This window comes from Dermacentor albipictus, chromosome 1, assembly GCF_038994185.2.
Source record: "Dermacentor albipictus isolate Rhodes 1998 colony chromosome 1, USDA_Dalb.pri_finalv2, whole genome shotgun sequence".
In the NCBI taxonomy this organism is placed as follows: domain Eukaryota; kingdom Metazoa; phylum Arthropoda; class Arachnida; order Ixodida; family Ixodidae; genus Dermacentor; species Dermacentor albipictus.
The window spans coordinates 24,235,723-24,251,381 of NC_091821.1; the positions used below are offsets into that span (position 1 = coordinate 24,235,723).

At 46.4% G+C, this 15,659-nt stretch overlaps 1 protein-coding gene across 7 annotated transcripts in view; it reads right to left on the bottom strand.

The window, feature by feature from the left end:
* The window catches only part of sv (paired box protein shaven), a 243,189-nt gene that overhangs the window by 189,051 nt on the left and 38,479 nt on the right, over positions 1-15,659 (bottom strand). For all 7 annotated transcript variants that reach the window (XM_070539673.1, XM_070539681.1, XM_070539697.1 and 4 more), the window contains exon 2: positions 5,102-5,364. In XM_070539673.1, the coding sequence (XP_070395774.1) occupies positions 5,102-5,364 (263 nt within the window). The remainder of the gene's footprint in view (positions 1-5,101; positions 5,365-15,659) is intronic.

Sequence of the window (15,659 nt, forward strand, 5' to 3'; positions counted from 1 at the left end):
GCAAGGAATATGTAGTAAAAGATGAACAAAACGAGTATGAAATAAACACACGCAGCCCTGTGTGATGCAGACAGTGCAGCAATGTGTTAGCGCATTTTTTGTCCGTTATTTAACAGGTGTAGTCTGCTGGAATACTATGCGTGAGTAACCTGGCTTCGAGAAGCGAATTTCTTGAAACGTGTCCTTTCGTCTGCCGTTTCTGTTAAGATGCGCTTCTAAATATGTTCCGTTATTCCTGCTACTTAACCAGATCGGTGATTTGTTTTAATTTTACGTTCTTGCTAATTTATAGATTATTGAGGTATTTTTCAGCGTATTAGATGGAGACAGGAAAGTGGGCACACACATAGCTGTGTATGTCCACTTTCTTGTCCCCATCGAAAACGCTGTAAAATACCTCAGCAGAACCAACTAGTCCAACGATCAACCTTGGTAACTGATGCACCTCAATATTTTACTGAGTACGCGATTTGTTGGCGTAGTGGGTATATCTATAGACTAGGCATTCTTGAGACACTCTTCAGTCACTCTGCGTAGAGGGCATCACCGCCAAGTTTTCTTTGAAACATTTTCTCTCTGCCCTCCCCCCCCCCCCTTTTTTTTTTTGTGCCATCGGAAGCAGCCTATAACTTTCGTTTGCAGCAGAGACGCTGCAGCTCGAATCTGACGTTGTCCCTGCAAACGCGCGGAGCGCCTGTTCTCAACGAGCTGCTCTCTCGAGGACAGAGGCCGTAAAAGTGAGATCTCAGCAAAATACTAAAATATGGGCAGTGAGTCGCTTAAGAAGTGCGTGAAAGATAGAGAGAGTGAGAGAGAAATGAAAAGGGAGAACGACGAGGCAGGTATAGCAAGGCTCATGGGTAACGGCCTCCGCTTATTAGAGTTTTTTTTTTTTACTTTTACCTTTCCTTCTTTTTTTGCTCCCTCTGAGTCTCCTGTCTATTTCTACTTCTTTTTTGTCCCACGCATAAAAGTCGGCATTCGTTTCTTTGTGCTAACGCAGCGACGCCAATCGATGTAGACGACTTTCCGGAAGTATCAACGAAAAGCGTTCAAGTGGCACGGTATTCAGGTCAGGGAGATCCATGGACAGCCGGCCCTCCACCCCGGAGGCAGCGAACAATACCTGCGCCCGATGAACCGATCGCCCTTTCCGTCAAGCCGTATAAGGTGGTCTCGTATGCTAACTCCAAGAGCCGTGCATAGGCTTCCCTATAGTCGCGCTGGGGCTCTCGACATGAGCACTCCGGTAGTCTGAGAGTTGAACGATTCGCCTTGCGTGTTGCTTTTAGTTAGGGGCAGATTTGTGCTGCCAGCACCATTTCTACCGTACTGCTCGAAGGAAGAGCCGATCAACCTTAGTCCACCGGCTACTATATCACGCCACATATTAAGCGATGCTGCTTGCAGCCGAGTGCAACCTTCAAACTTCGACGAGGGAAAGAATACGTTTCTAACGTGACCCATGCATCACGCCAGCTGCACGCCGATTATGTAGTAAGAAAGCAGCATACGGTGAGATGTACAGAATTAGAGAAAAAGACGATAATAATAAGTACGAGCTGTTTTCAATTGGGACAAAACGCACTGCGAGTACAGGAAGAGGGACAGAGACTCGCTCTTATGCCGCAGTGCAGTGTTCCCAATGCTATAAGTCTGAGAAAGGCCTTGTTGAGACCACATCACGAGGACCCTCTCTGCATACGCAAATCGAGCTGGGTCTTCTTTTCCGTGAAGAAGAAGGCAATGATAAGCTAACAAAGCAACAAAAGTACAGCGCGACGACGTGAAAAGGATCCGCTTAGAGACGAAATGATGTTGAGTCTTGCAAGGGAAAAAAAAAGGAGGAAAAAAAAGAAAGTGAGGCAGAAACACACGGCGTTACGGTTAGCGAGCGTGAAAACGGTCGGTTCTAGCCCACTGCGCAATGTGGCATGCTTGGCGGCGGCGGCCGCGCCCGCGTGTACTACAAAGATGCGCTGCTGTCCAACCGTGCGTGAATCCCCGCGGCCGGAGCTCTCCGTTGGTTGACGGAGGCCGCGCCGAACGTCGCCTTGCGACGCCGGCGCTCCTTCACTGCCGAATGCATATCCGCGCGGTGTGGGTACACGCGTATACGATGACGTAGGCACCTCGCGGCACAGTTGTGCCAAACGGGTTCGGGACACTTGATTTCGGCGTCTCGGAGCACGCCTCCCGAGGAAGGCGTTGAGGAAGTCGTAGGGTTTCCCCACGAAAATTAGTAGGAGGAACTCTGGCGCTTCGATCGCTCAGCCACCGTGGGAATGATGCATTAATGCTCGGATTTGACTGATCGTCGTATTTGGGACTTCAAAAAATTGTTGTTTCCTTCTGTACTGCGCTTTACTTTTTTATAAATTCCCGGGCACTCGCGCCCGCTTTCAACACAGCAAGGCGATCAGACTCTGCGCACGTGCGTAATCATTGTTAATTGGGGCAGTTTATAACTCAGCATCTTGTTGGATATTATCGATTTTTGTACAACGCCATTTGAAGCCAGAAGGGCAGCTCTACACGAAAATCTACGTACTAACCACTATTCCCATGCCTGCTGAAACGTCATACCCGCCGCTCCAGCAGACGCCAGAATTCCCTGGTAATTTTTGTAGGAGACTGCGGTCGAGGCCACATTTCGGTGTATATAGGAATCATCAAGAAAAAAAAAACATATCTCGCGGTAAAGTTTAAAATGCGCGGTTGAAATCTTCGTGATACCTGAGAGAACGGGCCCTGGCTGGGGGGAAAAAAAAGACATCGCTTCCGGATTCAATCAGGCCCGGACTATATATAACTCTCGGTTCAGCCAACCCATTATGGCGTCCCGTATGCAACTTTTCGGCTGTAATACCGAGGTGAGAGGCCGCCTCTTTGTGCGATATTATTTCAAACGTGGCAATTCTTCATTGTGACTTGATATTTACACATTAGTTGTTGGCAGAGTTTTACTTACTGAACACGCACTTCGAGTAAACTTTCTTCGGTAAGTTAGTGGTTGAAAATTTAATGTCGTGAACATAATAAGCCTATTACATTCACGTTTATTGCCGAAACGCGGCTTATCTGATTAATAATAGCCGCAATTACTATCGAAGCGAGGTTATTCGGGACAGCAGATGCTACAAAAAAAAAAAGCAACGTTTCTGTCAGTGCATGTTGTATACATTTCTCTGAGCGCGTGCTTCTGTCCTAGTGTCAACAGTCACAACCAAATCTGGAGATTTTCTTTGTTTTTCCTAAAAAAACAAACAAACAAAGTAAAAAGAAAAAAAAACGTGCACTTATTTAGCAGTGGGAAGTCGCAGACAGCTCGTTCATGGTTTTATTTTTTAAGCAACTGTAGCTACGCTAGCCACTCGCATTTGCAAGGTAAAGCTTCTTGCGCCATGAGAGACGCACAGACGTCCAATTGCTGGGCGTCGAAATTCATTACTGTTTTTCTAAGAGCTGTCATTCATGTTTCATGGATGAGAATTTAGGACAAAAGGTGCAAATTCTGCATATCGCGTATAACTTTGATCACATTTTTTTCATCTAGGTGGCCAATAGAGGTGGCCTATAACGTGCATGGCCGGATAGGGCCTTTGAACATCCACATTAATGCTTGTCCCGGAGCAGTACAGTCTTGGATATATGAAACGGTAACTATAGACAATTCGATCACGAACCCACCGTGGTTGCTCAGTGGCTATGGTGTTGGGCTGCTGAGCACGAGGGCGCGGGATCGAATCCGGGCCATGGCGGCCGCATTTCGATGGGGGCGAAATGCGAAAACACTCGTGTACTTAGATTTAGGTGCACGTTAATGAACCCCAGGTGGTCGAAATTTCCGGATCCCTCCACTACGGCGTGCCTCATAATCAGAAAGTGGTTTTGGCACGTAAAACCCCATAATTTTTTTAAAATTCGATCACGACCACGAAAGAAGGTGGAATTGTTTCGTTGACGGAAGCCACATAAAGGCGCCGTTTTTTTTTCTCTCTCCTAAGACGAACGCTTAATGCGCAACGACGTTCAAATCCACCGTCCACATCGCGTGCGCACATTTATCGGTTTGGTCGTTCTGATTTGCATTTTCCCCGCACACGTTTCATTGCCGTCCACATATACAAAACGTTTATTCTTGCGTATGGTATAGCGTCCGCATACGAGATTTTATTTATTATACTGGGCACTGAAGGAGCCTAATTATACCTTGTAAGTGAAAAGGCGACAACACAGCTGAATTTATCTCTCTTTTTTCTTTTCTTGTCCGTGTGTGTGAATGTTCGGGCTTTCCATCTTGAGCGAAGTATAGCTCAAGTCAAACTCACCCGCGGGGATGCTAAAGAGGAGCACTCGATCAAACGAGACTGGTAGATTAGTCCTTCGAATCTCCGTCTGCAATTTCTTTTCGGCGTTAAAGCATCGCTCGTTGGCTTTAAACAGGCCAAACGTATTTAGAAAGATGAGAAGCACAACTTCGTGGTTATAAACCAAAGTAATAAACCAAAGATAACCTCGAAGTTGTGGTTACAAACACAGCCCCAGTTTGAGTTGTTTGTTTTGGAAAACCTTCTGATGCTTCCCTTTCTTCCTTTTTTTTAAGTAGCCTCAGTCAGACGCTGTCACGATCTGGCTCCCAAGCTTGCGGTCCCGGTAAGGCTAACTTAACTGCATTCATGAAACTGTAATCTACCAGCCTATAGCTTAACTCGGCATTTCACAGTGTTCGCATAAGAGCGCTAAAGACGAAAAGAACACAAACGATATAGACGGGCGCTGTGTGGCTTGTTCTTTTTGCACTTGTCCTTAGTGCTGTTACGTGAACACTGTCAAGATGAATGAACTCGCCCATATCAAGGTGTTGTGGTTAACTTAGTGTTTGGCTCTCTTCAATGACTCGAAGACATGTTGTCCCGCGATAAATCAGCGCCCGCAGGTGGGCCAGTGTGATTACTGCCGCCCATGGGCAATAACTGAGGCGTCGGTGGCGATCCATCAAGAAATGATTTTAAATGCGATCGGACTGTGCGCCATGGGCCCCGATTTTCGTGCGCCTGCATGCAGGCGCATATGCACGCCGTATAGGCGGGACACTCACTCTTTTTCTTGGGCTCGTGGTCCTGGACCTGGGCGGCCTGCACGTGCTGCGGCTGCGGCTGCTGCTGCAAGTCCATGATGGCGCCCAGCTGCGTAGAGCCGTAGACGTCTTCGTGCGGCGGCAGCGGCTGCAACGGCCCCGCCGCGTACGACACCACTTGCGCCGTCGGATCGCCGGGATAGAGCATGTCCGCATCGCGGAACTCCAGGCCGCCCTCCTGCAGCAGCTTCAGCTTCACGTCGTTGTAGTTGCTCGGAGAGGACCTGCGCGACAAACGGCACGCCCTTTCAGTGTGCACTCGCCATCATCATCGACCTATTTCACTCCCCTGCAGGAAGACAGAGCACGCGGGGGGGGGGGGGGGGGAGGGGATTCCGGGTTACCCACGTCAGCCGACCACGTCCTATATGACTGCACATTTTCTGATCTCATCGCTCTACCTAACCATCTGCTGTCCACATGAGTGTATAGGGATGCTGTGTGTATAGCTCATTCCACTATTACATCGTCACTGTCATTTTGCTCTCCCCGTCTTTCCCATTTCTCTCAACTACATTGAGGGGTATATTAGGCCAGAGGCACGCCATTCCTGTCGACCTCGTCGTTTTTTTTTTCTTCCTGCTCAATGAACAATCTCTCTCGCTCACTCAAACTGCGTTTTCCTTCCATTGGCGCTCATGCTGTTTCCCGAATAAATCATCTGCTATACTTATTACGTGACCTGCGCCACGTCACTTCTTCCTCTTAGTCTAAGGTAGAAGAAAGTATACATTCGTGTTTGCCCTCTAGTCAGTAATGCCACCTTGCTCCTTGTTAACATTACGCCCTTCAATTTTCGTTTCATCTTTTGTTGCGCGGCCCTTAGCTTTATTTCAACTTTCTTTGCTGTTATCCTTTGTTGGAGTAGTGGCAGTAGACATCGATCACATGGAGAGGGCTGTCTTAGTTATATCCTACGTTAGCTTCGCTCTCCCACTTGCTTCCCGCTCGTTGTCAAGATCAACTTCAAAGTACGTGACATTGCTGTTGATAACACAAGAAGGCATGCCTTATACTATTTTTCTGCAGCTCCCAAACACCCGTGTCACGCACAACAAATTATACTTACGAAGCGTACATGTCACTATGAATGAATAAATTAATGAATGTACAGTCATATGTTTGGTGGGACCCAAAAAGATGACCATTATTAATCGTTCACTCTGAATCCGAAGTGCTTATTGACGCTATACCACTCTCACGTTGTTGCTAAAAGGGCCAGCCTACAAAGGCTGACCCTATATTATACATACATCACACAACATTACCCAGCCATGTCTGTAGCATCACAGGGGAAGAAGAGCGCTCAATGCGTGTTGATTACACTTTTATTGCATTTCTGTTTCGCCAATGAGACACTTGAAAAGCATGCATGATAGAACAAACTTGCGTTCGCATATCTGGTCAGGCATGGTTATGAGGGCTCGTATTCCTGGTTCATATATAGGCACCGTCATTCACAAACGCGGCAAATAACGTCTCTCAGCCGAAAATTTTATTGCGTTATTTTTTTCTAATATCATCAAACAGGGCTTCCAAAATGATGGTACCTTCAAGTCGAGAATACCCGCAACCAGTGGGCTCTGCACTGCACATAAAGCAACAGGCTAGTTCTTGCACCAAAGGGACCCTCTCGTGACCGGGGAAAGAATGGCCAAATCGTCAATCGGGGGGAGATGATTTCCTTTCAAGGGCAGAGAGCCCCTTTTCGACCTGCTCCTCTGAAAAACGCAAACATCCCTCCAAACTGTGCTGGCGGCGCTTGTGCTTTTTGCGGTTGATTCGCTCGCCAGAGACGCTGAAATAAGTGAAAATTGCGTTTCCTGTAGGATAGCGCCAACACTGGCACACACGCGGAAACGCTTGGCCCGCGTGAATAGAGAAAAGCGTTCAAAACATCGTTCGGCGGGGCGCCTCCGAGAAGCGGCCCTCACGGCGGCGGCGGCGGCGAAAATTTTCGCCAGAATTCGTGCAAGGGTCGCGCATTGCACTCCAATTCAGAACGTGCGCTGCGCTGCCGGTCTACGCTTCGATCCTTTCCATTGAACGGGCGAAGAAGCCGAGGAGGGAGAAATTTCGACCACCGTGCCTTCCTCGCACCCCCCCCTCCTCCCACCCGCACCCGCCGCCGCTGTTTTCTTCCGACCGCCCAACTCCGCGCCTCGTAACAGATCTCCGGCATCGTGACAGTGAGAAGCGCCGCACCACTTCAAAGACTCAAAAATGGCGTTCGTGATCTGCTTAGTCGCTGGGCGCAGCCAACGTGGCCGGTGCGCATTCCACGGTTCGCCAGAAGCCGGTTCGCCAGTCTCCGGTTCGAAATGCGTGCGCCCGAGTGAAATTGAAACTTTTACTCCAGCGGGCTAGCAACGGCGACTACCTGCCGCCGCCGGCGCGCCTGGCTTCTGTTTGCTTTCGTTTTTTTCCCCGATTCTCTCTCTTACAAAGTTACCTAGAATCAGCGTGTGTCTGCAGCCGAGGTGTTTCCTGCGGCACCGGTGAAACATCAACTTTGAATAGGCATGGAGCTCCTCGGGCTGGCTTGTGGGAGACGGCGCGCAGGCTTCCGAAGGCGAATAAAAAAAATATATATACTTATGGAGGAAGGGGCCAGGGTAAGAGTGGCGAAGGTGGCGCCTGTCTTCGGTTCCTTGTTCTTTCTCTCTGAAAATTTTCTTTCCCTATCCGTCGCGGCTACTCGCGAGGGTAAAGGTGGCTCGTGCGGGCGCTGATAATGACGGCTCAACGTATATATAGTACCTCACGGCGCTGTCAGTGCGTCGCAGGGCAAGAGAAGAGCGGAGGTTCTTGTTCGGATGGCGCGCGCAGCGGCAGCCGGCCAGACGCGCGCGGGGAGGGGTTCACGCCGGCGGTGAAAAGTTGAATCAATCCAGTAGTGGAAATGGGACCCTCAAGAGTCCCCCCGTAAGATCCTGTTCGATTCATGCGCGCCCCATTCAAATCCTAAACAGGCGCGCTTCGCGCCCTCGGTAATATGTCTCTCGCTCGGAATGCGCTGACAGTTCCGGAAGCGGGGAGCCACTTAGCACTGGCCGAAGAAGCGCCAAGAAAGGCGAGTCGACTCGCTGTGCGGGTGACGTGCGCCCACAGGGCTTTCGCATTGAAACCGATCGCGAAGGGTTTGAAAAAGAAGTCCAATTTCGTACAGTTACTCATTGACAGCCGCTACGTTTCTTTTCTTGCGGAAAGAATGCGTCCTCGAAAAATGTCAGCATAATATAAATATATATTTACTCCTGTTTTGAATTTTTGTGACAAATAACAGTAATGGTTCTCCGAAAGTGCTTCTCAAAAAGAAAAAAAAAGTGCGTAGAAATGGGATTGGGTTTTTTTCCGTTACGCTTGCAGGTATTTTTGTAAGTAACTAAACGTGGTTTGTACGACAGCCTTATACGCAGGCTTCAGACACTGTGTAGGTATCCGTCTGCCGAAAAATGTGGGCTGATCCCGAAGGCAGCATAATCTAACCGAGCGTCTCAAAGAGCCAGCTGTCTCGAAGGACGAATGCGAGAAACTGACACGTGACGCATACACCGGGCGTTTAAAAGAGCAACTTTGGCATGTGAGAAGCATGCGTGTGATTGTGGCCTCACGGTTAGAGCATTGGGATGCCCTGTGAAAGACAGGGGGTTTGATCCCCCTGCAGGTTACGCATTTCTTAATACAGTCAAGTCTCGTTAATTCGAACTTTTGCTGAATTTCAACTTATTTTGTCGTCGCGGCGAGAAACCATACACTCCTTTGGAAGGAAACCTCGTTTACTTCGAACGCAAAAGTATGCCGCCTCGGTTAATTCGACTCCCCACTGTCAGCGCCTCATGCGTGCAGCGGTTACGAAGTGCTTGAAAACACCAACAATTTTCGCAGGCGGCGTTATACTTCTATATAGGCGTGAAGTCGTTTTATTTTTACCGTTTCGTGGCCGACGCTCCTTCTGCCCATGAAGCCATCCTTCTCGCTTGTTTTGTGCTGTGTCACTTCCCCATATTCAACACATTGCTTATTCCGTTCAGGATTGCATCGCGTAGCAATTACACGGCGTTTTTCATCGGGGTCAAGAAAGAGATTCTTCAGGATATTAAGAAAGTTGTCCTCAGTTGGAAAGAGATCGGTGAGGAATATGACGTGAAGGAAAGGACGTTTGCGACGCTCATAGCGAACAATGAGTTCATTCGTTTGCTGCCGTTTGTTGATTCGACATTTCGGATTATTCAACCAGATCTGGCGGTCCCCCGAGGGTTAAGCTAACGGGAATCTTCTGTATACATTACAGGCAGACTTCACCCACTTTGGAAGCATCTAACAAAAAACTAGAAGTGTGTTGAGCGTATGCGATCGGGTGTCACAGCGTGCACGAAATCGCAAAACAGAAACGACATATAGCAACGTCACTTTGATAAATGAGATTTTGCATAGCCTCCTGTGTCGCACGCGCGCGCAGCTGTCGAGACTTCACAGTCATCGCAGTCTGGGTACGCTATCCCGTACTTACATTCAATCGCTTACTTAAAGAGTTAGCGGTGCTAAGTTCTGGCGTAGTTTTTAAATTTAAGCTTTCTTTGCCTATACTTTCCCAGGCTTGGCAGGAATTCCTGTTGGGTTGGACGCTCTCTTGGCGGATATATTTGTGGATTCTTACGCAATGCTTATATGAAAATACCCGCTAAGTGGCTTATATAACCCTTGTATGTGGACCAAGTATCGGTAGCTGTGTTCTGCGTAACAAAAAAATAATAATAACTTTCCGCACAAAATTTGAACATATAATGTTGGCTCACAGGCATGTCTAAAGCACCCCAGTCTGTTAATGGAATGGGGAACTATATTTTATGGATTCATTGATTTACTTTATTTTCTTCGATTTAGCCACTGCATGTGCGTCTGTTCTTGGCTAATCCTCCAGAATGGACATGTCAAACTACAATTCCTACATAAAACTGAAACATATAGTGCCGGCTGACAAATATGTCTGAAGCACACCGATCGGTTGATATAATGGTGAATTATATTTCACAGATTCTTTGATTTAGCCATTCGGTATGTGCCACTGACGGTATGCTCGTTGTTGGCCAATCCTCCAGAATGGGCATGCCCCACTGTAACACATGAGGTAGAGAATCCCTCAATGTTGTTTGATACATGTCGTACTTTTCTCTCCATATACACCTGTCATCACCATTCTTCCCTGGAGAAGCATCATAGATCGCCTTCGTAATTGTGACATCGCTGCGTATGCTTTATTAACGCGACAGCATTAAGGGCCCCCGTGTCGCAGAATGTCCAGCGTCAGAGCCCAGCGTCGACCGTCGTTTCTGCAACAAATCATTTCGAACCACGCATACCCACCCAGGCAGGCCCTCCATGTAGCGCAAGGAAGTTATTGAACTAATTGGATTTCTCAAAGTAAAAATACGTCAGAAAAATCGTAAAGTACGACTTACACACAACCTACAGACATGATAGCGTCGGATTGTAATTTGAATATACGAGAAAACATAATCCCGTTACGCGGGAACTCAACACAGAAACCCCTTTTCCAGTGTTTCCATCATTCATGGAGCGGCCATGGCCTCCGAGATTTGCGCGCGCCGCCGCGCGCAATTTCAAAGGCCATAAAGCGGCGCGCCCGGTTTCTTACAACAACGTCAGATAGCTCTCTTTCTCGCCTCCGCCGCGTCGCGGCCCACACAAGAGGCAGCGTTTCTACCAGAAAGCTCGCCTTCGTGCATAGCGTTCGCCGCCAGCGTTTCCTGGTAATCATTGCGGTTACATAAGCTGCAGTTGTCGGGAACCGTGAAAAGCAGTCAAGGATCTTTGAATGCTATCGTGTTCCACTCTTAAAGGTAATGCTTAAGCGTCCTCGATTTTCTTTTTTTTATTTACAGAATACTTACTTCACCATAAAGGCCTTACGTAGGGGGAACAAAACGTAACCGGTAAAAACAAAAATAGAAGAAGCTTTTTGCACAAATATGCTTACAAACAACGCACTGCAATAGCATGTCAAGAAAGACGAACAAGATGAAAACAAACAGATTTTCAGGAGATAGAGCACGTACAAGCGTTTTACAGGGGCGATATCACGGAATAGAATAGAAGAGTTCGTTATATGACACATTGACAGTGTCATTTGACAAACTGTTCCATTGTGTTATTGATTTAGGGAAAAAAGAGTAGTAAAAAGTGTTTGTTCTGCAGTTATAGGTTGATATTTTGTTGTTGTTGTTGTTATCACAGCGAGTGGATATGTATACTGGTTCCAGAAGATAGTTGTAGCGATTGATAACTGTCTGCCTCTTGTATATTCGGTGCAATAGCTTGAGCCTTAGTTTCTGCCTGCGCACATGTAGCAGATCCCATCTTAAAGTGGCCTTCATTTCTGAAATGCTAGAGTACGGGCTGTAATTACTATTAACAAACCTTACTGCTTGGTTCTGTAGTTGTTCTAGTCTATTAATGAGGTAATCTTGATAATGATCCCATACTACACAGGCATAATCAGGTATTGTCCTCGCATGCGAGAAGCATTAAGTTTCCTTAACTTCGCGCGTCGCCTGTTTGAAACTTCTTCGAATAAAATGTAGCATCCTACTAGTTTTTGCTATGACAGTGTCAATCTGCTTATGCCAAGTGAGTTATTCGGTGAAATATACTCCTAGGTACTTGTATTCCGACTGTAGACCGATAAGCGTGCCATTGATGTTATTTATATCGGTGCTGTAATATGGATAATTTCTGGAAAAACTTAAGTTATCACACTTTCGAATATTTAACTTCATGTTCCAATTTTTACGCCACTTCGCTGCCTTATCTAAATCCGTTTGCAAAGCATTTATTTCATTTTGAGTAGTAACTTCCTTGTATATCGCACAACCGTCGGAATATAGTTTTATGGGTAATGTAATATTTTAGACAATGTCATTTATGTAGATTAAAAGTAACAAGGACCCCAGTACGCTTCCCTGAGGAACACCCGAAAACACAGGTATTGGTGAAGATTTGACGCTGTTTAGGACGACAGACTGGGTTCTTTCATTTAGGTAGTTTCACATCCAATCACATTCATTTCCGTTTACATTTAATGCAGCAGGCTTTATTTCTAAGAGCTTATGGGACACAGTGTCGAAAGCTTTTTGAAAATCAATGAAAACCGAGTCTACCTGACTATTGTTGGCAATGATTTGGGATATGAAATGCTAAAATTCTATTAGTTGTGTGCAGGAATAACCTCTTCGGAATCCGTGCTGGGAAGGTGTAAAGAAAACATCTTAGTCAAGGAATGCAAATATGTTACTATAAAAAATGTGTTCGATTATTTTCTAACATATCAACGTTAGTGAAATCGGCCTATAGTTTTCTCTGAGTTTATTCCTCCACACGTACTCAGTGCTTACTCTCTCCCGTTTTTCCTCTATCTATTCCCCTTTCCCCCACCCCCAGTGTAGGGTAGCAAACCGGGCGCTGGTCTGGTTGACCTCCCTGTCTTTTCTGTCCTTGCTCTCTCTCTCTCTTCTATCACCCGATTATGCAGGGTGTTTCACGTAACTTGAGCCAAACTTTGAAAATATGGAGATGCTGCGTAGCAGGACCGTGTCAATTTAATGTTATTTGGCGTTGCTTGGAGATACTCAGATTATTTTTTGCATTCCGCCTAATTATGTAATTATTTTAAATTAACAATTTAACTTCACAATTATTATAATTATATGAAAATTATCAATTAGGAAACTGTAGAGCAACATGAGAAACTCCAGATACAGCTTTCTGTTGGTCAATACGTGCTTCATAAAAGTGTTTTTTCCGAGCTTGAAAGCAGCCCGCGAATACACGCAAATTTCCTTGGGCGGCCAGCCATGCGGCAATATTGCGTGTATGCGCGGGCTTCTTTCAAGCTCATAAAAATACTTTTACGAAGCAGGTATTGAGCGACAGAAAGGTGTATCGGGAGTTTCTCGTGTTGAATTTTCTGAGACTTTCTGTCTTATAATAATAATTTAGAAGTTCAATTATTAATTAAGACTAATTATGTATTTAGGTGAAATGCAAAACATAATGTTAGTATCTCCAAACGACGGCAAACAATATTACCTTCGTTCTGTCCAGCTACGTAGCGCTTGCACATTTTTTAAAGCTTGGCTCAAGTTAAGTGAAACACCCTATATACGTATAGCACACCATAGATTGGAGTCTGCATTTCGGCATAACTCGTGAGCGATGCAGTGCAGAAACATAAGAATTGCGTGAAAATAAAGATACGATCTTAGTGGTGGAGCATTCCATGAGATTACACGTTGCATATAGGATAAAAATAAACAAAATTGTACACATCGTCGTTAGTTATAAAGCATTTAATTACCGCTTTACTTAATGTTCGCTTCACATAGATTCCAACATCTGCCTTGAACCAGCTTCTTTTTTTTTCTACAGAGTCACATGCCCAAAGATTGAGTGCCATTGCGCCTATTTCACAACGGTACAAGACCTGACGCTTTTTCTTCATGGAATACTAAGCGTACACATATGCTATGGGGTGCACGCCTATAAGCGACAAAAAATTCTACATTTCCATAGCTGTAGCATTTTTTTGAACACTGATCATAGGTTGTACATTGAAAGCGAACTGCAAACTGAACGCGAACTGATGCTTCAGGGGCGGCATTTCGGGGACGTGACGACGATTCAAAAGGAAACGAGCACTGCAAGAAGAGACGGAACCAGTGTATTGTGTATAATGGGGAGTGGTTTTAATGTGACAACATTGATGTACGTGAAAGTTTGTGTAGCAAATGTTGTTTTAAAACGTACTGCACGAAATTTTGGGACAGACCAAAAGGCGTCCGTGAGCAGATTCTAGAACTTCCGTACGGCTAGGTTTTTTCTTTTCCTTGGCTCATTCCGTAGTCTGGTCTCGCATGTTAAACGAATGTGGCGAGGTGTGTTCCGCAGCGCCGTGTCGCGCGAGCACCTAGCTAGCTCGGTGTGAACTGAGGACGCTGTTGTGCAACTTCGCTGAAACCCGTCGCACGCGGGCCACGGAGTACATCAAAACTTCGCCAGCGCCCGTACCCGATTTACTCGAGAGAGGTTATCCGTGCCTCGGAAGCATGCTACATGCCCTCCGTAGGTATACGACAAACCGCTCGTGTTACTCAGGCGACTCGGCGACATCGCCATCAGCACCAGCAGGTGAGCCTAGCACGCGCCATGGAGGGCGACGCTGACGTCGCCTCGACTGACGCGCATTTGTTGGTCGCGATGCGTGCAGAGACGGTGCTAACATCAGACGTGATGTGCATTATCCTTCGTGACGTTTTCCTTTTTTTGCGGCTCAGGTTGCCGCAATTCCGCGAGGCGCGGCTTGCCTCCCTCATAAATTTCTCTTTTTATTTTTATTTCGCATTTAATACCCGCCCTATTCCTGCGCGCTTCTCGTTTCTTTTTCTTCCTCCATGTTTCCCACTTTGCGTTCTTTTCGTATGCTGCTCTTTCTGCCAGTTGTCCCGTATGGATCGGGGTGGAAAACTGGCATGCACGGCGCACTTCCTCGTTTGCCGGCGGAGTCCCTCGCGCGCAGCAACGTGATTACCATGAGGCCACGTGGCACCGAACGGCCCCGACAAATCTCTGCGGGTTGTGTGCGTGCGTTGGCTCACACGGGTGTGGATGGCCCTGATTGGCCAAAGAGGAGAAGAACAAAAAAAAAAGAGGTAATACGAGCCAGCGCGGTAACGGTGTCGCGTTTGTTGTAATCCTCCAGAGAAACAGGGAAAGAGAATGAATGGAGTAAGGAAGGAAAGGCAAGGGAGGTTAATAAAGCTTTGATTAGCCGGCTACTTATACACCTTCAAGGCAGCATTGACTCTGTAGCTGGATTTTGGGTTTGCCTTAGTTACGTTGCGGTTCTGCCAATGTTCATCGCGACCCCCAGCAGGCCATGAGGGAAGTGATAGTTGCCGCGGACAGTCCATGTGTAGGTAGGGAAAACGAGTAAGCAGCGTATAAGGTGTGACACCTTGTGTGTCTATTATGTAGGAAATGCGGAAATCTGCGGAAATTTGAATGACATTGTTCTTTCGTTCGTTTACATGATCAACTGCTCGAACGACGTATACTTTTCCGACATGGCGGCTTGAAGTCGCCCAAAATAAGAGATATATCCGTAGCGACCACGAAAATTAACCTATATGCTGCAGCATGCATGGCAGCGCCCACTTAAGAAACATTGTACTGGTGTTAAATAGATAGTGAGTAGCTGGTCCATATAAATTATCATATGCGCACCGGGCATTCAGGTGCACTCAAAGATCAAAGATTTAACAAAGAAGAGTCGGTACTTCTTTAGTGTAACACCATATAAAAGTGCTATATGTACACTTAGAGTTTCTTTTATACGATCTGAACAGCATTACTATATACTGATAACACGGTGCCTTCTTAAGCCCATATATATATATATATATATATATATATATATATATATATATATATATATATATAG